At 44.3% G+C, this 20,863-nt stretch overlaps 2 protein-coding genes across 4 annotated transcripts in view; one reads left to right on the top strand and one right to left on the bottom strand.

The window, feature by feature from the left end:
- Positions 1-20,863, top strand: part of brsk1a (BR serine/threonine kinase 1a) — a 36,627-nt gene that overhangs the window by 577 nt on the left and 15,187 nt on the right. For all 3 annotated transcript variants that reach the window (XM_077502046.1, XM_077502045.1, XM_077502043.1), the window contains exons 2-3: positions 1,314-1,483; positions 8,767-8,946. The gene's annotated coding sequence lies outside the window, so the exon portion shown is untranslated. The remainder of the gene's footprint in view (positions 1-1,313; positions 1,484-8,766; positions 8,947-20,863) is intronic.
- Positions 99-20,108, bottom strand: prr12a (proline rich 12a). The gene is made up of 15 exons (XM_077502040.1): positions 19,014-20,108; positions 17,348-17,505; positions 16,403-16,564; positions 11,428-16,136; positions 10,865-11,086; positions 10,068-10,749; positions 7,934-8,463; positions 6,384-6,500; positions 6,179-6,312; positions 4,695-5,134; positions 4,493-4,612; positions 3,498-3,595; positions 2,648-2,779; positions 1,529-1,624; positions 99-1,444 (listed from the first exon to the last, which is right to left on the bottom strand). Exons 1-15 carry the CDS (start codon positions 19,094-19,096, stop codon positions 1,310-1,312), a joined length of 7,818 nt encoding a protein of 2,605 aa, XP_077358166.1. The 5' UTR covers positions 19,097-20,108; the 3' UTR covers positions 99-1,309.

Below are 20,863 nucleotides of genomic sequence, written 5' to 3'. Positions count from 1 at the left end.
CCCTCAAGCACGCAGCTGGATCTCTACACTTGTGGTAACTATCATAAAATTATGATTAAAGTTTACATAAGAGGATAACAAAGACGCAAAACACACAGTTTGATCTTTGCAGGTTTTATTTGTTTCTCAAATACAGGAGAGTTAATGTACAGAATGACAAAGAATATCATCAAGAACTGTACAATATTTACACGCCTTTTTTTCCTTTTTTTTTAATGGAAAATTAGATTGTTTTCAAAATAAGTATGCACATACATCAAAATGATAAAAATGACATGACTATTTCCTCTTTAAATATTACTTATTTATACTCCTTCTTCCCACACAGGAAATGGACAGTTTACTTCTTTTTCTTTGCATCTGCATGAGTGATGATTGAACTGAAACACAACAATGCAAAATTTCAAATACACTCCCCCACTCTTTTTCTATTTTTTTTTAAATTATTATTATTTTACACCCACTGTATTTGATACATTATGTCGGTCTTAATGTCTGTTCATAAGTGTAGCGGGGAAGACAGCTTGGATATGTGGGTCACGATTGTATACTGAACGTGTGGACAATAAAAAGTATTTAAAATGTTAGGGCAGCAGTCCAGCGCTTGTTAAGTTAAAAACCTCCTCATATAAATAATAAAAATGTGTTTATATATTATCACACGGCTGAGTCGTGCTGCCCTTCACGTAGCACAGGATGAGAGAGAGCATTTATTAACACATCTAATGGTTCGAGTCCATGTTGACGCTGCTCACGGCACACTCCACACGCAGTTTAAAAAGCATTCTCGCCCTCTTTCAGTCTTTCCCAAAGCCAACAGCTGATGTTAGTCTTTTCAAAAAAATAATTTATGTAAAAACTAAGCAGTATAGTTTCTCTTCAAGCTATAGTCTTAATGACGCACAGTTAACGAGATGTTAGTGGCTCCTCTGTGGACTTGGCATTGCTCCTCATTTTCCAACCTTACACGGGTGGTCAAATTCCTCTTGACCCGCAAGTGACCCCTAATCCGGTGGGGTCCCCACTCCTCACAATGAAACACATTTCTTTAGTCATTGTTCAAGAAGAAGAAGAAGAAGAAGAAGAAAAAAAAAGAAAAAAAAAAAGGTCATTGTCCTGACTCCCCTCGAGTTCATCAAGGGCCTTGAAAATACATCCTCAGATCTTTGAGATTTGAAGAAAATTGATGAGTTGGAAGGAAGGGGGTCTGTACAGCGGGATCCATCACGTTCATTATTTTTTCCTTCTTTTTCTTTTTCTTTTTTAATTAAATTTTTATATCCTCCGACTTTAATTAATCTCATCCCTCTCAGGCTTTGGTGCTGAGCGTGAGCAGCTCGATGAAGGAGCCGAAGAGTGTGTCCAGCCAGCCCTGGTTGGCCATGCACTGCTGCACAACTTCCTCCTGGCCAGGGTCCTCGGCCGCCTGCTCGATCGTGTGGGTCTGAAAAGCGGGGAGACAGAAACAGACCCTGAGACTCAGGTATGCGAGCAGGTTAGCTCTGCAAGGTGACATGTCTGAGCTTACCTCTTTCTTGCACTGTAAGAAGGTGTGGTATTTATAGTGATGCAGGGAGTGGTACAGACTGTAGATTCGATATGAGTCAGATGACAGTTTAAGGTCCTGAGGAAAAGGAAGCGTGAATCAGATTAAGATGGATAATTGTAACAGTTTTATTTATATTATATAAAAATATTATATTATATTTATATATTTCTTAATAATGAACTCATTTGCTCCCAAAAACGTATAAATACGTTTTTTGTTTTTTTTGTTTTTAAATGTTTTAAGTGTCACAAAGACATATTTATATGTTGTTGTTTTTTTGTTTTTTTGTTTTTTTTTTATGCTAGAGCATACAGAAGGCTCTCAACCGCAAAGAACGGTTGCAGAAATGGTAGTTATTGCACAAATGGCCAGCAGGTGGGAGCAGAGCAAAGGAGATCAACCAGGGCCATGTTGGAAAAAAAAGCTCAATTACTCACAATAGTAAATAGATTTGTGAAAATTGATTAAACTTAGCTATATTCTAATGCTAATTGCTGCAAAACAGAAACAGAAATATACTTTTTTCCCTGATGAAAGAAGAGACTTTAATCTTTGTTTTGATAGGTTCCATGTTTTTATAGCAACAGAACACGATATTCTGTGGGCCTTCTAAAATCAGTCAAAATCCAGTAAAACAGCCGAGAGCGAACAGGATTGCTTCTGTGAAAATGGCTGGGAGCGAATTGAACTTCAAGTTGGAATTATTTGAAACCCGTTGAAAATGTGGAAGGCGGAGCTAAATATAAGGAAAAAAAAAATCAATTTGGGAATTTTACTAAAATATGAGAATGTTTTTCGTCTTTTGACAAATGAGCTAAATTGACATTCATTGCAATGAGAGAGAGTTGGCCGGAATACTGTATTATGTACTCGTAAGAATTAGCAATAATAGTGAGTTTGGAAAAGCAGCTGTAAAAACAAGAGGTTTCCTTAATTCTTCACTGAATACAGTAATGCGTCAAATGTAATGCCAAAAAAAAAGAAAGAAAAAAAAAGCAGATGTCCAAGGTGGGGGGGGGGGGGGGGGGGGGGGGGGGATAATAATAGTAATAAATAAATGTTAAGGTACACTAACTTGAAATATTAGCAGTGACACACCTGTGGTTTAGGCAGGGTTTTCTTGACTCTGTTGAGGGTCTTGCGGTTGTAAGCGTCGCCGCTGAGCCGCACCCTCACCACACCCGAGTCCAAGGGGTCCACGATGATCTGGGGGTACGCATGCACAACCTCCTGAGGAAGAGGGTGCACCAAAAATTAGCAGTTGCAGCACACTGGAGAGATGTTTTAATTGCACGGATGTATGGGTACATGCATTCCCATACTTTAACTCAATCAAACCCCAAAATGTATAAATTGTTTTTTTAATACTTTGTCCTTCACTCCCAAAACATATTTGTTTTGGGTTTTTTTATGCTAGAGCATGCAGAAGGCTTTGATACAGCTTCTGACATGAAGAGGTCGCTTAAAGCAATGGTAGTTACTATAAAAAACGGCCAGCAGGTGGCAGCAGAGTATAAGGGATCAGCCAGGGCCATGTTGCAACAAGCTCTTTTTGCCACTGTTTTCAACAAGTTTGTGAATAATGATGAAACTTACATATATTCTAATGCTAATTGTTGTTAAACGGAAACAGATACAAATATACTTTTTCTCCCCAATGAAAGAAAAGACTCTAATGTTTCTTTTGGTAGGTTCCATGTTTGTATAGCAATAGAACAGAATATTCTGTGGATCTTGCAAAATCAGTCAAAATCTAGTAAAACAGCCAGGAGTGAACATTGACAGCTTTTCAAATGTTTATCAGAAGCACCACTTGTTTGCAAGTTGCGGAGTGTGTCCATTTCATGCATAGTTGACAGACAGATTTGATTAACGCCCATTTGGCGGCAACGGCGTCAAAGTACATCAACGTTACAAGACACCTGAAGGACAGTTCGGCGCAGATTACCTGATGCTGCGAGCTCATGCTGACTCTCCTCAACAACCGCCGCTTCTGCTCGCTGAGGATGCTGTCGATCTTCCTCATGGGGGGGAGGTAAAGCTCATCTGGCGGCCAGTCAAGGTAGAGGTGTCATTAGTCATCGTACGCCAAGCTGCCACTCGCTTTAATAACATGGGGCCGACCCCCGGCGGCTCGTCTATCGCTCCTCATTCTTTCAACAGATTCTATTTCGGTCTCACACGTCAATAAATATAACGGCTCTTCTGCCGAGGAGATTATGCAGCACTGTATTGTCATTGCCGTTGGCTTGTTAGCACAATTTATCTGTAAATATAGACACATTTATGTACCATATATACAGCATGTTTCAATTACTGCCAACACACTTATGGTTAGATGCAATCTGTATTTTGTTAGTGATAGACCGATATGGGTTTTTCAAGGCCGATACCAGTTATTAGTAGTCAAGGGGAACGATAACCGATATTTCAAACCAATATTCATTTGCAGCGAGAAAGAGAAAATATTAGCGTCATTTTTTTTAATACTGTTTCTTTTAATTTAAAATATATTGACAGCTTTGTTTAAAAAAATTATACCAAAAATAAACAATAGTTCCCAAAGTTCCAAAATTTCAACATGTCTTTGTTTTCATTTTTTTTTTTTTTTTTAATTAGTGTAGGGAGTTCCCAGTGTTAGGGCTGGGTATCGATTCAGATTTCCAGGATCGATTCGATTCGATTCGATTCACGATACACAACAATTTTCGATTCATTTGAGGGATTCATGCAACACCTAAATTCACTACTTTTGGAAGCATTCACCGCTCAGTGAGATACCAGCTTTATCGGCCTTTCGAATTTATAAAAAGGCCGATGCAAATATCGACACCAATAATCGGCCCAACCGATAGTCGGTCTATTCCTAATATGTGCCTTAGCAATAATTTGAATCAATTCTATACTGTATTTGTCTATGGAGGCAGCGAGCAGCATTCTTACCGTCCGTGTCCTCCAAGGCTTGGATCATGTCGGGGTCCAGAGCCGTGCTGACGAGCATTTCCACGTAGCTGCGGAACATTTCCCTCATTGCTCGGTTGTTCACGCCGCCTTTCACGGGCACTAAGTGCAGGAGACGGAAGGTAATTTTTCAGCAAAATGTACATAAAGTACGACGACGTCGATAAACCAGTAAAGAGCTTACTTTCATTCTCACTAGTAGCATCATCCGATGAGTCCGAGTCAGACGAGGATGGAGCTTCCTTCAGCCACTTCTTTCTCTTCTTGGGGGGCGGCTCTGCCTTGACCTTGGCTGGTTTGGACTTAGGCGGGCGCTCGGGTTTCTCCTTCCTCTCCGCTGCTTTCCTCTCGTCCTTGCCCCTCCCGCGTTCGGCGGCGCGTTTCTCCGCTTTGTCCTGAGACGGTTGCACTCGCTTGTCTTTGTCCGCCTCGGGCTCTTTCTCTTTGGCCTTGGCCACCGCAGCTGAGGATTCCTTTTTCTCTCGTTGTTCTTTTGCCGCTGGCGGAGTCGTTCTCGATTTCTCCTTCTGCTCCTTCTCACGCTGGCTGGACGGAGTCAATCTCTCCTCTTTTGGTTGAGCTTGGTTTGTAGGGGGGGAAGACATTCTGGGGAAGGACTGGCGCCTATGACACATCGATTCATTGTGTTAAAACACCCAATAATTAGCCATCTCTATTCTACAAACCTTCTGATTAAATTGTAAGCAAAGATCACAAGTTCCACATCAAAAGTTTTTTTGTTTTGTTTTTCTTTTCATTTCCATTGCCAAAATAAAAGTAGGGCTGCTCGATTATGGAAGAAGTAATAAACATGATTATTTTGAACGATTATTTATTTTTTGGTACAAAACAAGAAAATTCTTAAGCATTTAAAAATATTAAGACCAAATAAAAAAAAATATATAAACTCTATAATTAGTAAGTAAGTTAATTTTGGCCCAAAGAATTTATAAGAATATATATTTCTAATAATATTTATTTATTTAGTTATTTATGTTGGCAAAAGTTTGAAGTTGGAGTGCAGCTTGTGCACTGTGCAGTAGGACGATCGTTTATTTTTTGGTACAAAACAAGAAAAATGTTTACACATTTAAAAAAAAACATTAAGACCAATTCAAAAATTAGAAACACTATAATTATGTTAGTTCCTGTTGGACCAAACAGAATATATAATAATATATATTTATAATGTTTATTTATTTACCCCACAACACTTGAAAACAACAAAATGTTTAAATGTAAAAAAAAAAAAAAAAAAAAGAGAAATATTAAGACAAATAAAATTCTCTGAAACAGTATAATTATGTCAGTTCATTTTGGATGAAACAAAATTTATTAAATTAGTTATTTTAAAATTTAAAAAACGTACAACTGTGTAAATTGAAACAACTCAAAAAGTAGTATTATTACTCATTTTTTATGATTATGCTTATTTTGTAATTGTGGAGTGTAATAATTGAACGTGTAATTGAATTTCGATTAATTGCACAGCCCTAACTAAACTGAACTACTTTTTGTCGCCTTCATCAATAGATCAGGTCAAGTCCGGAGTCTTTACCTCTCAAGTCCAAATCAAGTCCTCATCTACTCCCTTCTGGTATTTGCTATTGCAAAGTGAGCTGAAGAAAGTCAAATCGGTTGAATTGTCACGATGACAAATCTGTGTACCTGAGGGCAGGCGTGGCCCTGCGCCACGGTCTCCGAGAGCAGACCCTGACGTAGTCCTTCTTGTTGACGTTCTCCAGGAACTTGACATAGATGCGCTGGTAACGTCTTTTGGCATCTCCGAAGTAGCCAAGATACTGTGCAAGATGTACATTTTGCATCAGTCCCACCCCAAAGTGCAAGATACCGCTTCCTGAGGTGAACTCACGTTGCTTGTGGCGCAGAACTGTCTCTGTCCATCTTTGATCTCTGGGCTGAACTTCTGCAGCAAGGCTTTCTGCACCCTCCAGATGGGGGGAGGCTCCCGGCCTGTCTGCAAGGCCAACTGGAGAAAAACATATTTATTAGAAGTCAGTCTGAAGGTAAAAAAGGTTCAGAATAGATATTGATAGGACCTTAAATAAGACAACACAAGTAGTTGTTTTGAAATTTTACCCCCGAACCATTTTTTTATTTTTTTAATCAGGGATTGGGAGCGACAGTAGCTTGTGTGTGCTAATGTGAAGTGCTAGCTTGTTAAAAACAAATAAAAATAAAACAAATGGGAAAATTCATGAATAGTGAACCACAAAAAAACAGGGGTTCACTGTAGTATATTTTATACCGATAATCAGCCTGGCCAATATTGGGCATTTTGACGAATATCGGTATCAGCCTTTAAAACAATAAAAAAAAAAATTAAAAAAATCTGACAGCCAATAAAAGGTAAATGGAAAACCATTTTAATCTCAGGGTACTATTTATTTAAATTTTCAGTAGAGCTGTCAAACGCTAATTTTTAATCAGATTAATCACATTTTAGAATTTTGATTAATCACAATTATTCGCTTAAATAAAAAGGCTTTTTTTATCCACATTTTTTTTCCGCCAAATTTAAAGAGCACCTATTATGTGTTAATTTTCTCCACATTTAATGTTATGAGTACGTCTTCAAAAAAAAAAAATAGTATCCACTGCACACGCTCATCATCCTCTTTTTCAGTTAATAATTTCAAGAATTTAAAATGGGAAAAATGACCCCAATAGTTTGACATAAACAAATATTCTGAATGTCATACGCAAACATTTATTAAACTTTACTTTAATGCATGCACAGTAGTTATGTTTATTACTCAAACACAACCTGTGCTACATTTAACGTAACCATCCGCTATCAGCTAAAGGATCATCTGTGGCCAGAATTAATAGTGTGATTAATCTGTGCTAATACATGGTTAAAATGCGCTAATTTTTTTTGTGATTAATTAATTAGTTAATGCTTTAACTTTGACAGCACTAATTTTGGGGACCTTCTGACTCTTGTTTTTGCTCGACATTAAAACAAAATAATGTGAAAGTTTAAAATTTTAGGCATTTTTAAATTTTGGGGAAAAATATTTTCTGTATTAAACTTTAGAAAGCTATGGATTTACTTGTTTAATTTTCCATGTAACTTTTTAAAGACGTACTGATTACCTTGGGAGCTCCTTGAACATTTTGTTAGAAATTTAAAAGGATTGTCTATTTTCCAAGGTTAAAAAAAAAATAATAATAAAAAATCTACATTTTGAAAAGTCTGAAAAAAGTATTTGATAAACATGCTTTAAAACATTAATTACAAAGTCTAGATTGGCATTTATAATTAAAAAAAAATTGATGCCAATATTCTACCCCCTTTTTACTGAAAATGAATATCGGCTCCAAATATCGGTTATCGGCCTTCTTGACGACTAATAATCGGCATCGGTGTATCTCTAGTGTCTTTACACGCACATGTACCTTGAGTGTTCCGATGTCCTCCACCCGCACCACAAATTCATCCCTCTCTCTGAAGATGCCCTCCCCGCCGCTCTCGCTGTCGTCCTCCTCACTCTCCCCCACTATGGCCGCATCCTCCTGCTTCTGCGCCAGGTGCAAGGTGGTGTTCTTTGGAGGCGGCCGCTCTTCTTCAGGAGAGGCGGCCGACTCGGGGGAGGGTGTCGGAGACTCCTTTTGAGGGGAAGCTTGAGCAGGAGGAGGTGGGGTTAAAGAGCTGGGAGGAGGAGAAGAAGAAGGAGGAGGAGAAGTGGGAGGTGGAGCGAGAGTTGCAGTCAAGGGAGGCGGTGGTGTCTGAGATTTGGAGGCAATGGGACTCGAAGGCTTCGAGTTTTCTCGTTGTTCCTCTGGGGGAGGAGGAGGCGAGGGCAGAGAGAGAGGAGGAAGAGGGGAAGGAGGCGGCGATGAGGATGAGGAGGAGGCAGGAGAGGGAGGCACAGAGGGAGGATGGGGAGTAGCTGCTGCAGGAGGAGGAGCAATCTCCGGGAGGGACACTGTAAGGAAAGAGATCAAGGCTGAGATCCATTTGATAGAGCAATGAAAAACTCGACAAGCACCGTATTGCTTTGAAATGAAGAACATAACAATACAGTGTGTTTAACAAACATACAGGCTGGGGCGATGTAATGATGTGCCAACTCGGGATGTAAATGTATGCAAAACCCTTGTGGTAAATACGAGATGGCATCTGCTGGTGCTTAAAATGCTAATTTTAGCAAATTCTCATTTCAATACAAATAATGGACTCATAATTATGTAAAAGGTATATCAATTGAATATCACTTTTTTCCATACAGAGTCTGCAGCTACATGGAAGAATGTGAGCCATTCGAGATGACGGCAACAGATTGGGAAACGATAAATTCCCCATCCATGGCCTGATTCAAGAGAATTGCTTGATGCTGTTAGCACGTCATGACAAGAAGACATTGTTTGGAAAGTCCTGCCAATGCTGGCTAGCCTTTAAACAATAACAGGTAACATAATTTTTTTTCTTATTATTATAGGGCTGCTTGATTATGGAAAAAAATAATAATAATCACGATTATTTTGGCAATAATTGAAATTTTTATTACGATAATTTATTTTTTGGTACAAAACAAGAAAATGTAAGTATTTAAAAATATTAAGACCAATTAAAAAAATAGAAACACTATAATTATGTAAGTTTTTTTTTTTGACTAAACAGAATTTATAATAATATATATTTATTTATTTATGTTGGCAAAAAAAATTGAAGTTGCAGTGCGGCATGTGCACTGTGCGAGTAGGACGGTTGTTTATTTTTTGGAACAAAACAAATATTTAAAAAAAAAAAAACTAATAAAAAAATATTTAGACAAATAAAATTATTTGAAACACTATTAACCAAGTTCCTTTTGGATGAAACAAAATTTATTCAATTTGTTATTTTAAAACTTAAAAAAGTGAAAATTTATAAAATTTAAACAACTCAAAAATCGGTATTAATCTTTTTTTTTTTTTTTTTACGATTATGCTGATTTTGTAATTGTGGAGTGTAATAATTGAAATCCCTATCTCAGTACAAGCGCATTTTTACTTTTACCAGTGTTTTTTTTGTTTTTTGTTTTAATAATAACATCTCACGGTGTACCTATCGGTACCGATACTGTAGTTAGTACTCAATATCATACTTGAAAAAAATGCTCCGCTACTACAACACACGTAGCACTGGAAGCCATGTCAGCCCGTGGAGATAGTAAACATGGATGACAACACAAATTCTGCAAAATAAACTCAGCTCAGGCAGCGACGGTTCGGGGCGAGCAAAAACTGATTCCCGTCTCCAGCTCCGTGCTATTTGGCTCAGCGAGCCAACCGCGATCCCGTCACAAAACCGCAGCAGAGGAACGTCAGCCCTCCTCCGCCCCCACACATACCGCACAGTGTCATTGTCTTTGCATTTTTTTTTAAGAAACGGTCCAGCGCAAGGATAAGTAAGCGCGGGTGTGACAATAGTTGTCGTGCCATTGTTTTATTTTAGAACAAAAATGCCGCGTTACAAGCTACATTTAAGTAAAACGTATGGCAAGAATGTTAGAAAAACATGTTTGCGTATGAGTGTGTGTAGCCTTACCTTCAAGCTTAGGGGCACCGAGTGTCTCCAGCTGCGGTTCACTCTCCTCCATCATATCGCTCTCCTCATCCCCTCTGGTGCTCCTCTCCTCGTCATTCTCCTCATCTTTGTCCTCCTCCATGTTTTCGTCCTCTTGCTGGAGGATGCAGGGCTCATTGGGCTGAGGTGCGTGGGGCGTGTGAATGTCAGTTTGAGGGCTAAGGGTTGGGGGCTGCAACGGCGGTGTCAGAGGGGAGTGAGAAGGCTGCGGCTGAGGAGGCGGAGGAGGTAACGAGTGATGGATGTTCGCAGTCAGCTGAGGAGTGTCGTACAGGGCGGAAATGGCGGAGGAGATGCTCTTCTGGAGGTCTTGGTTCTTTCCAACCGAGTCCTCCTCATCTGAGGAGAACGAGGGCAGAGTCTCCAGGTTTCTCTTCAGCTCGTCCTCCAAGCGCTTAGGACTCGGGCAGCTGCTCAGGGCGAGACCGCCATTACCTTCGCCATCTCCAAATGGAGGTGGGGGTGGGGGAGGAGGAGGCGCTGGGGATAGCGGGTGCAACCCTGATTTACACGGGGAGGTTTCACCATTGTCAGCTTCCATTCCGGGGGAAATATCCAAACCTGGGGGTCTCTTCCCTGTCTTAAGGAAGTCCAAGAAAGAAGCAACCAAGCCGGCCTTGGACTCAGGATCCTTCTCATCATCCTAGAACAGTAAATTAGAGATGTACTCATCCTAAATTACTTAAAAACAATTCGTAGCATAAACAAGTGCAACACAAATGTGTTTACATTTAAGATTATTGACAAGGAGCTCTTACCCTTTCCTCCAGACCATCCCCATCTATTCCTTCATTCATCATCTGGCTTTTCTGCTTGTTTTTATCCTGCGCCCTGGTGCTTTCAGTGCTGCAAGGACCAGGACTGAGACCGAGTGAAGGGGCTGAGCCTACTGAGCCATCAGACAAAGCAGGGTCTGTGCCAGACAGAGAGTCGGTCCTCAGCAAGGCATCAGAGGAGGACATGGGAATTGGCAACTTGATCTATTAAAAAAAATAAAATAAAATAAAAAATAGAACAAATATGATGAGTCATTTGGGCATATATTAGACAGAGCAATGAAGTCTTGAATGATCATCTTTTCTTTTAGATTGGCAAAGGTCACCAATGGAACTGAATTAACTTAAACAGCTTAAGCCTTTTAAAGCCGTGGTTCTCAAAATGGAGCCTGCAAGCTGTAACTTGAGACTGCACAAATGTGAAATGTCTACTTTCTTTTTGGTGAATTCCTACTGTAAATATGGCACGCCAACTAAACAAGAATACTCATCCAATGACTTCTTTGAAGTTCTAAAAATTGATTTGAATATGTAGAGCTACTCACCTTCAATGGTGGAATCGGTTCATGCTGTTGCGACTGATGATGGAGCTGCTGCTGATGGTGGTGATGGTGATGCATCTGCTCCTGCTCCTTCCCGCTCATTTCCATGTACATATCCTCTCTCCGACCTCCTCTTCCTCTGCTCCCGCGGCCTCGGCCCCTGCCTCGCCCCTCCACACCGAATCCCCCTCCGCTACCGCCAACTGTTCCGCCCATCTCACTCATCATTCCTCGCGGTGTGTAGGGCTCGGGCATTGGGCGAATGCGAGGCCTGCCTCTGGGTCGCGGGGGGCCCTCTCTCTTGGGCCTAGTAGGCTTCCGGCCTCTCTTCTTGGGGCCATCCTGAGGCAAAAGAGAGTGCGCACCCATTGCTGGGTAGCCAGAGGCGTGGTAGAAGTCAATGTCACCCATCATAGGGCTCAGAGAACCACTGCCTCCTCCTCCCTTCCTGCAGCTGGACACCAAATCTGGCAGAAGATCTGGAAGCCTACGGCTGTTCAACCTGATGTCGGCAGGCTGGTCAGCTTTATCCTCATCGTCTTCAAACTCGTACTCTTGAGCATAGCTTTTCTTAGGCAGTGTGTTGGGATCTCTGCGCTCCTTTAAGAGGTGGAAAGAACTAGACTTGAGGAGCTTCTTGGGACGAGATGAGCAGAAAATTGGTGATTGGAGGCCTCCAGAAGCTGCTCCTGCACTTGTTCCTCCAGGCCCGGAGGACAGCTTTGTAGCGGTGTTGTTAGGTCCAGCATTATTCGGCCCCATACCCATAGCTGGGCCCTGGGACTGAATTAAACCGAGCTGTTCGGTGTTAACAGTGGAGGGCAGCTCGTGAGTTTTAAGGGAGTCAAGATCGAGAGTCATTGTGTTGTTACTGGGCTCTTCTAAGCTATGACAGTATGGCTCATAACTCTGATCTCCATGATGACCCAGCATGTCATAGCCAGATCCGCTACCTCCCCCTGGTCCACCGCCACTCTGTCCCGTTTTCATGGAGCCCATACCTTCTTGCCCAGTGTGGCTTTCATTCATCTCCTCCTGCCCTGGTCCCGCACCACCAGCACAACTTGACTTATAGTCCTCTGTGCAAAACATATCTTCCATGCCTGGAAAAAAGGAGCGGTCCTCATCCTGGAGAAGGGAGTCAGGAAAGCAGATGGATGTTAGAGGAACGAAGCGATTGCTTTGTTGGGTTTGGTCTGGTTTCTCCACTGGGCTGACCGTGTCAAACTGGTGCTGCTCTGAGCGCTGTTGGTCTAACTGACCCTGCTGGGGGGTGAGCTGGGACGGCAATGGCTGCTGCGGATCCGGCTGAGGTTGGGGATGGGCCGGGGCAGACGGAGGGGGTATATGGTGAGGGTGTGTGGTCTGCGGCTGGGCGTGAGGGTGGTGAGAATGAGCTTGCTGGTGCTGAGCGCTGGGGTGCTGCTGTTGCTGCTGAGGGTGGTGCTGTGAAAGGTGGTGCATGTGGGAGGGAGTGGGCATGGCAATTTCCGGCTCAGAGAGGAAAGAGTGGAGCTCGGGGGCCGAGTGTGGCTGCGTGTGATGGTGAGATGGGTGCTGCCTCTGTTGCTGCTCCTGTTGCTGTCTGTGGCGCTCGCCGCTTCCTCCGCTCCGTCTGTCCTCTGCAATCGCGACGTCCGCGCTGGAGGTCTGGGAAAGGGAGCGCTCCAGCATGTCCAAGGACGAAACCACTGAGCTTTGTTTGACTTGGCCTTGTTCGTGTTGATGTGACGAGGGTCCATGGTTGTAATGAGCCGCTGCCACCTCTAAAGCCTGCGACTGGAGTTGGAGCTGGAGCTGGGTTGTTTGCGACTGAGCTTGAGCCGGATGTTTAGTCGAGCCGAGTCGTCCGCTAGCACTCTCCATCACAGCTTGCTGTTGAGCAATGGAGTGCTGCTGCTGTTGGGGGTGAGAGTCGATCTTGTGGTGCTGCTGCTGATGCGAGTCCAGCTTGTGGTGCTGCTGATGCTGCGGGTGGGAGTCCATTTTCGGGTGTTGCTGATGTGATTGGTGGGAGTCCATTTTATGGTGTTGTTGGTGTTGCCGATGCGTGTCCATTTTGTGGTGTTGCTGTTGATGTTGTTGGTGCGTGTCCAGCTTGTGGTGCTGCGTGTGAGGCTCCAGTTTGTTGCGAGTCGTATGGGACAACACGGACTGCAGGAGGTGTGGTGACTGGTGGGACTGATCTGTGGGGGAGTCCATGAGGGACGCAGTGCTTTGAGGCTGAGAATGCTGTGGCTGGACCTCCGGCGTTTTGCGAGGATAAGGGATCTCAGCACGCTCCTTTTTCTGTAGCTCCATCTGGGTGTGGGGTGGGATCTGCGAATGTGAAGACACGTGCTGGTTATGTGAGGAGTGTTGGGGAGGAAGGGAGTGTTGTGTGTATGGGTCCCCTCGTCCATAATGGACGACTGAGCCTAAGTTGTCATGGTGAAGAAGGTGCGAGTGCACTTGTTCAGCGCTGCCTCGTCCTCCACTACTCCTACTACTCCCAACAGGCCTCTCGTTCCTTTGTTGTTGTTGTTGATGATGGTGCTGCTGTTGTTGTTGCTGCTGCTGTTGTTGTTGATGCTGCTGCTGTTTCTTCAATGACATCTCCAGCTGGCCATCCAGCCCGGAGATAGACCCTCCAGAGTTTGCATTGCCTACCCCAGAAGAGGATGTGGCACTGTGGGTGCGTATGACACTCTGGGGGTGGTACCTTTCTTCTGAGGACTTTCCCATGTCATAGCTAAGCCCTTTGCCAGCATCAGAAGTGGGTGGCCCCGACTGGGGCTGCGTTTGCTGGGTTGTCTGTTGAGGCTGCTGCTGGGAATGATGATGAGAAGCCTGGGGTGCAGGACTCGCTTGTGACTGCAGCAAGTGCTGGATCAAGAACTCGTCGTCATCATCGACTTCCTCTTGGGATCTCTGAGAAGCAACTCCGAGCATTGACGTTTCAGCCTTTGTTTTGGAGGAGGTGGTGTGATAAGACTGAGGTTGGGAGCTAGGACCTCTAGTGTCAGGGTAGCCCTGTGGGGAGCTTAGGAAAGTAGGAGAGAGAACAGAGGAGATGTATTTATTAGAACCGGCACCTCCAGGAGATTGCGTGGGACATGCCGGCACCGGGGAGTGCAGCCCTGGGCGGATAATGCCAGAGTTTCCAGATGGGGAGGGACTAGAATCTGGAATATGATAAGACCCTCCTCCACTACCTCCTCCACCTCTCTCACTTGCCATACCATTTCCTGCACCTCCTCCTGACCCAGAATTTCCACTTGCTGCACCACCACTGCTTCCTCCCCCAGATGCTCCACTACCTGATGAACCACTTGATCTTAAAAGCGCTGGGGAATGGCCTGGGGCACCATAACCCAGAGATGGGCTTCCAGCTCCACCCAGAGAAGAGGGAAGTGATCCATAAGCGGAATCGGCTCCGTATATGTCAGTGGGGTATGATTGACTTCGCGCCCCTAAACTTCCATAGCCTTTTCCACCAGTTCCTGAGCTCAGATCCTGGGCTTGCGGGGAACTGAAGCCTCCATAGGTCTGAGCTAGGTGAGAAGTAGGGGGCTGATTTGGAGAATATGACTGTGTCTGCTGTTGGGGTGGGGTCTGGCCAGTAAGAGCAGAGGTGGGGGTTTTTACAGGGGGCACAGGAGAACCATAGCCAGAGAGGCAGGATTTGGGGAGGGATTGAGGTGTTGAAGTGGAAGTGGGAGGTGGCTGTTGCTGCTGAGGGGCTGGGGGAGGTGGAGCTGGTTGAGTGGGGGGTTGCTGCCTGGAGGGGGCTGCACTGGAGCTTGAGGTGGGGATCGAGTTGGAAGGGTGAGCCCCAGGGGTGGCAGAGGAAGAAGAGGAAGATGAGGAGGTGGAGGATGCAGAAGGTGGTGTGAGAGGAGTTCTTGAGGACGATGCTGAACTTGCAGAGGAGTAGCCACTGCTGGAGCTACTTTTGGTACCTTTGCCAGCAGATGAAGAAGAGGAGGAGGAAGATGAAGAATACGGAGGCTGGATGATTGGACGATATTGCTCTGTACGAGAGGAGGCTTTGTGGTCGGATGAGGGGCTCTGGTCACCCAGCGGGCTGCAAGAGAGGCCAGCATGCCTGTGATGGGTGGCGATTTGTTGGTACCCTGCCCCTCCACAGCTGAGGTAGTGCTGTAGGGAGTGGGCAGCGGAGGACGAGAGCTGCGGCTGCGATGGTGTGGGCCGCTGGTAGTGCTTGATAACGCTGTCCTGCCTGGGCACAGCTCGCTCCTGAGCCGAGTTGGACTGGGACTGGGACTGCGCTTGGGGCTGGGCTGAGGAGAATACTGATGCATTATATAGTTGGGAGGACTGGTCCTGAAGCTGTGATGACAGCAGGTTAAACTGGTGAGACTGCAGGTGCCTAGCCGAGGACGCCTGCGCTGATGAGGCTCCCGTAGGGTCTTGGCTGCCCCTATAGGCGGCTGCGGCAGCCCCTTGCGAGGACAGGAGTCTGTCAAAACCCAGGCTAGACTGGGAGGGAGCTTTGATGTGTAGTAAGGGGTCATGTGGGGAGAGCAGACCATTGGATGTGGGGCTAAACGTGGGTGTGTCCTGAAGTGAAAGGGAGGCACCAGGAAAGGAGCGGCTGGAAAAGGATGCTGGGTGCTGATAGGCTGAGAGAGCAGAGGAGGAGGGGAAGGAGCCCGAGCCAGGAAGAGCTCCAGAAATGAATAATTCTGGAGGAGCAGGTGTGTGCATTGCTGTTCAGGAGGGGGACATATAAAAAAAAAAAAAAGGGGGAGAGAGAGAGAAATTAGTTTAGTCATCCACTTAATGCAAATTGGAATCATGTCCGATCAACCTTTGGTTTGTTCTTCACATTTAAAAAACACACACACAATTACAGCATACAACACAACGCAAGCAGAATGATAATAGAACCAACTGGAGGTTTCTTAAATGTCATATTGACAGTGGGTCGTGTTTGAATGTCAGCACATAAGGGAAAAGCGAACACAGTCCCCACCTGTCTGCCAGGATGGTGTGCGGAACTGGGAGAGTAAGGAGGAGGCCGAGGGGGGAGCCTGGGGACCCCGAGACTCCAGTGCCGAAATCAGATTCATGACTGAGGCATCGGGGGCCGAGGGGCTGGCGTGGTGCAGGCCAGTGTCAAACAGCCCCGACAGACCTTTTAGAAGGAAATACACACGCATGAAACATGCCTATATAATGATTTGAATATTTTAAAGAGGAAAAATTCCACATAATTCTCCCAGATATTGTATCGGCATGTAAATATTGGTGGCAATGCTTTACAACTTTGTTAGAGCAAAGAGAAGAGTGAGTAGAACAAGAAAAGACCAAAATATAAGTTGTTAATACTTAGAGAAGGTTCCTCGAGAGTACTACGTGTTGAAATTCCACCTACTTTGATAATGAACTGTTGGCACAATGTAGCTTATGATAAATATAGTCCTCGGACTCAATCCATTTTGCGTTGTCTATTTTTAACTATAAGCGGACAGTACTTACACTTATCAAGTCAATGCCTCAGTAATGGATTTTACTCCCACTTGTAGCCTGCAAACTGATTCAGCAGCAGTGAATTATTTTCACTGTTCGTTTAGTGGATCGTTCAACAAATTGACATACTGTAATGTAACAGAAAACCACATTTCTTATACCATAATTTTCCTGCCTCAGGACAAACTCAACAATCACGGTTATATTTACTTCATGAAATTAATATAATTGCATATGTAATACTGCTGTTGTCTTCAAGTGAAGACATACATCACTATTTGAATTTGTTTATTTCTGTTGAATCCCAACTGAATTTATTATGGTTGTGCTTGGGCGCATTGTTCCCGCACATGTCTAGACTAGGACTTACACGGCCGGTCAGCCACACCATAATTCATTCCTGCGGCCCCTAATGTTGGGGACACGGTAGGTATGACATTTATCTCACCCAAACTCCGTCCAGCTGCTCCCCAAGCCCCGCCTTGGCCGGAGCTCCCTGGGTGGTGATTGGTGGCATAGCCCTGCAGAGGGTGTGGGGTGGCGTAGGCTTGGCGGTGGAGGAGCTCAGACTCAGGGTGGGATGATCTGGAACTCCCATATACAAGACTAGGAGGAGGAGGAAGAGTAGGAGGATGATGAAGTGTCATTAATTTCAGAGGACATTTTGCATAAACATCAGCTGGTACCTAAAAAGGTGACAGCCTCCTTCCAGAATCTCATGTCCTTCAAGTGTGTGTTTAAACTCAAATCCTCACATTAAATCACCTGATTCCATTGCAGCACTGACAATCATTCAATGTCAATGGCACTGAGAGGAACATTAGTCGTATCATAAGAGTAATAGTGATCATGGCTGTGTATTTCAAGAAAAATGCACACGTGACTAATATGAATGCATTAGGTGAACGTGCAGTGGTTGTTGGCTGTCCGTTTGTTAACATGTTAACGCTGGTTTGCGGGGACCACTGTGCACAGCAAAGATGAGCGCAAAGTACGCACACGGCCTTATGTGTGACTGTGCCAGGTCGGCATTTTGGGGTGAAAATAAACCAGATTAGTGCACCACATAGGCTACAGCTACCTCCATTAATAGAAGAGACGAGCTGTTCATTGATTACGTTGGTGTGGCTAAGAAGCGGATGCTACAGATCGACATATAGAAAATGGAAAACGTCAGCAACTTTGCGATCATTTGGACATAACATCTCGTCTAAAAATTGACACAATGGCGTTTAGAGTTCGAGTAGTTGGGTGGGAAAAAATGTGCTAGAAGCGGTTAGCTAAGTGATGCTAGCAGGCCTCAATTGACTTCCGTGCAAAGCTAGCTCGCACGCTAACGTAAAAGGTAACAGAGGTCTCATAAACTATTCCAACATTTTTCCACATTATATCTACGTCGTCAACAAACTAACAATGATCACTATCAAATCCTAATGTCTCATTGACCTTTCTATTTTTATTGAAACAATCGGATGTGGTTGGAATGGTACGATTTCATTATGCAAATGAGCCCATCGCAAATCATCTCCAATCATGTCTGGGGCCAAATGCTGGAAGAAAAAAAATTTAAAAAATGGGGACACTTCCAGGGCGATCGAACTAACCCCCCTCTTTTTTTCTTTTTGATGCACCATTGAAGATGGCTCCACAAATGCACCTCCAATCCTTGTTGATGTCTGTCATGAGAGGGCTGCTGTGGAGATTTTTTTTTTCTTGCAGCAGCAGCAGCATTCGAACCCATTTATTTATTTATCAGAGCATGTCCAGGCCTGCAAAGTGAAAACCTTGTGGAGACGCCACCACCACTTCCCATCCACCATCTCCCAACATCCTCAAAATCCACCGTCTGTCTGTCAATCGCATTCAATTCAAATCCCCCCCAACCTTTTCCCTTCTCCACCCCGCCCACCCCCACGACACGCACACCGCTCCATTGCTGTTGATAATGTTATTACTATGCAACTCTTTGGGATGACAATGCATCGGCGTCGAGAGTGCGTGTGTGGAGCGTGAAGCCAATGGCGACAATGTGTTTACACGGATCAACACGGTGCCCTGGCTATGTAGGCACTGATGCATGCATGCATGCACATTGTCTGGCTTGTGCCGATTACCTTGCTTTGGCCGATCTCTCGTAACTCCATCCTGCTCCAGCGCCCAAATCGCCGAACCCTGTTCCCGGGTAATTTCTATCCATCTATGTAGGGGGACAACCGTGTGCGAAATCGACGTCGCAAGATGGGGAGGAAAAATCCAGTCTTTCCCGAGCTCCCTTTCAGGCTATTTTCCCCGGTTTCATAAGCAAGTCCTCCGGAGTGGAAAACAGCATATTGAAAGAGAAATGGAGGGGAGGAGGAGAAAGCTGGATGCAAAAAGAGGGGGGTCTACGGGGTTATAATCCAACCACCTCGAAAAAAGACAGTCTTCCTCATTTTCCTCCTTCCACGTTTATCATTTCCACGACGGTAGTCCGAATCCAGTCCTGCTCATGATGAAGATGTCGCGGATTTGGCCGCCAATGGGCGAAACGCTGATGAACATTTGATTTCCAACGCGTCCCCCCCTTTTTTTTCCCTCTCTCTCCTCTCTACTGTGCCTCCTCCCCTTTCTTTAGGCTAGTTTTTGCAGGCTACGCTGCTAGCGCCATGTAAAAATATGGCAAAGGATAGGGGAGACATTCACGTTGGTCGCGGGTGCTCCCACGGTACACACGCGCACACAACGAGCAGAGAAATCGCTAATTTAAATGTTTGTCCTTTTCATGCAAATATCCGCCGCCATTGAGCACCCCTCCTCCTCCTCTGACTGGATGCTAACAGCTAGCCGCAGATGCTAACTGTCAGGAACGACGCATACGAATAAAAGTGGCTTTATTTCGTTGTCAGGACATGCCAACTGCCCGCGTTTAAGCCTTCTTTTATTCAAACAAAAAGCGGCCACATACGGAGGAAGCAACAGGAGTAATTACAAACAACAAAGCGAGCGCAACAGCGGGAAAAAAAGCAGGCCGCGTTTTTTTTTTTCAATACATCTTTACTAATTTTCATCCGGAGACGCCATTTTTGAAGGCGGCTCTCTCTTCGTCCTCCCCCCCTTTCGTCGCCTCTTCTCGCTGGTTCGCTCCGCGTTAGCTGTCGTCCACTCCGTTTGCCGACCCGTCTGCTAACCAGCTCGGCATGCTTTTCCACATTTTCGCCTCATTGTTAGGCTAATGATGCTAAAGAGACAAGACACGAAAGGTGTGAGGTGTCGTGGTAAACATTTGAACCGAGACAAATCTGTGCCAGTGCATATCCAATTTTATAAGTAGTTAAGCCAATAACTCAAATAAATTCCACACCAGGTCAATTTAATTAAATACAGTGGTCATAAAGTTGGCAGTGAACTGAAGCGATATCGCCCAAGCGACTACAAGTACACATCTATTTCTCGAGACACTACTTGCAGTTCACATGTACACCACTACGTGGCAGTGTGGCAGACTGGAGCACGACCAATGTACTGTACTGTACTGTACTCACTGGCCAAAACAATAGGAACACCTGCAGAAATGTAATGAGACAATTAAAGAGCTGTCTTTTCTGTCAGTGGGCGACAACTAAATATTTAAGTATACAACTACTGCTTGATTTCAGGCACAAGCACAGACCTACATCAATTTTACCTACTGAAGGACCATGTCAAAAGTATAACACCCTTCACCTGTTCCAGTATAGCCATAAACAACTGAGAATCACAGCGACAAAAATAAACAAAAAACAAAAAAAAACTGTATTCGCACTTCAAAGTGTTTGCTTTGTTCTTGTTTACTGCAAAACTGTTTCTGTACAGCACTTTGTATACAGCAATGCCTGTTCTTAAAGCGCTTTATAAATAAAGTTGAGTTGAGTTATAAATCAAGTCATTGTAATTGTTGCCACCTAACGGTTCAATACTAAGTGAAATATTTAGAACACTGCTTTGG

This window comes from Festucalex cinctus, chromosome 17, assembly GCF_051991245.1.
Source record: "Festucalex cinctus isolate MCC-2025b chromosome 17, RoL_Fcin_1.0, whole genome shotgun sequence".
Classification (NCBI taxonomy): Eukaryota; Metazoa; Chordata; class Actinopteri; order Syngnathiformes; family Syngnathidae; genus Festucalex; species Festucalex cinctus.
This window is presented reverse-complemented; position numbering and strand designations above follow the sequence as displayed.

Excerpts from the sequence above, each read along its gene's own strand:
- prr12a (XM_077502040.1), bottom strand. The coding sequence starts at position 19,096 with ATGGATAGAAATTACCCGGGAACAGGGTTCGGCGATTTGGGCGCTGGA. Across the intron at positions 17,506-19,013 it reads GAGAGATCGGCCAAAGCAAG|TCTTGTATATGGGAGTTCCA; the intron begins GTAATCGGCACA and ends TCCTCCTCCTAG. Across the intron at positions 5,135-6,178 it reads AGGGCCACGCCTGCCCTCAG|GCGCCAGTCCTTCCCCAGAA; the intron begins GTACACAGATTT and ends GATGTGTCATAG.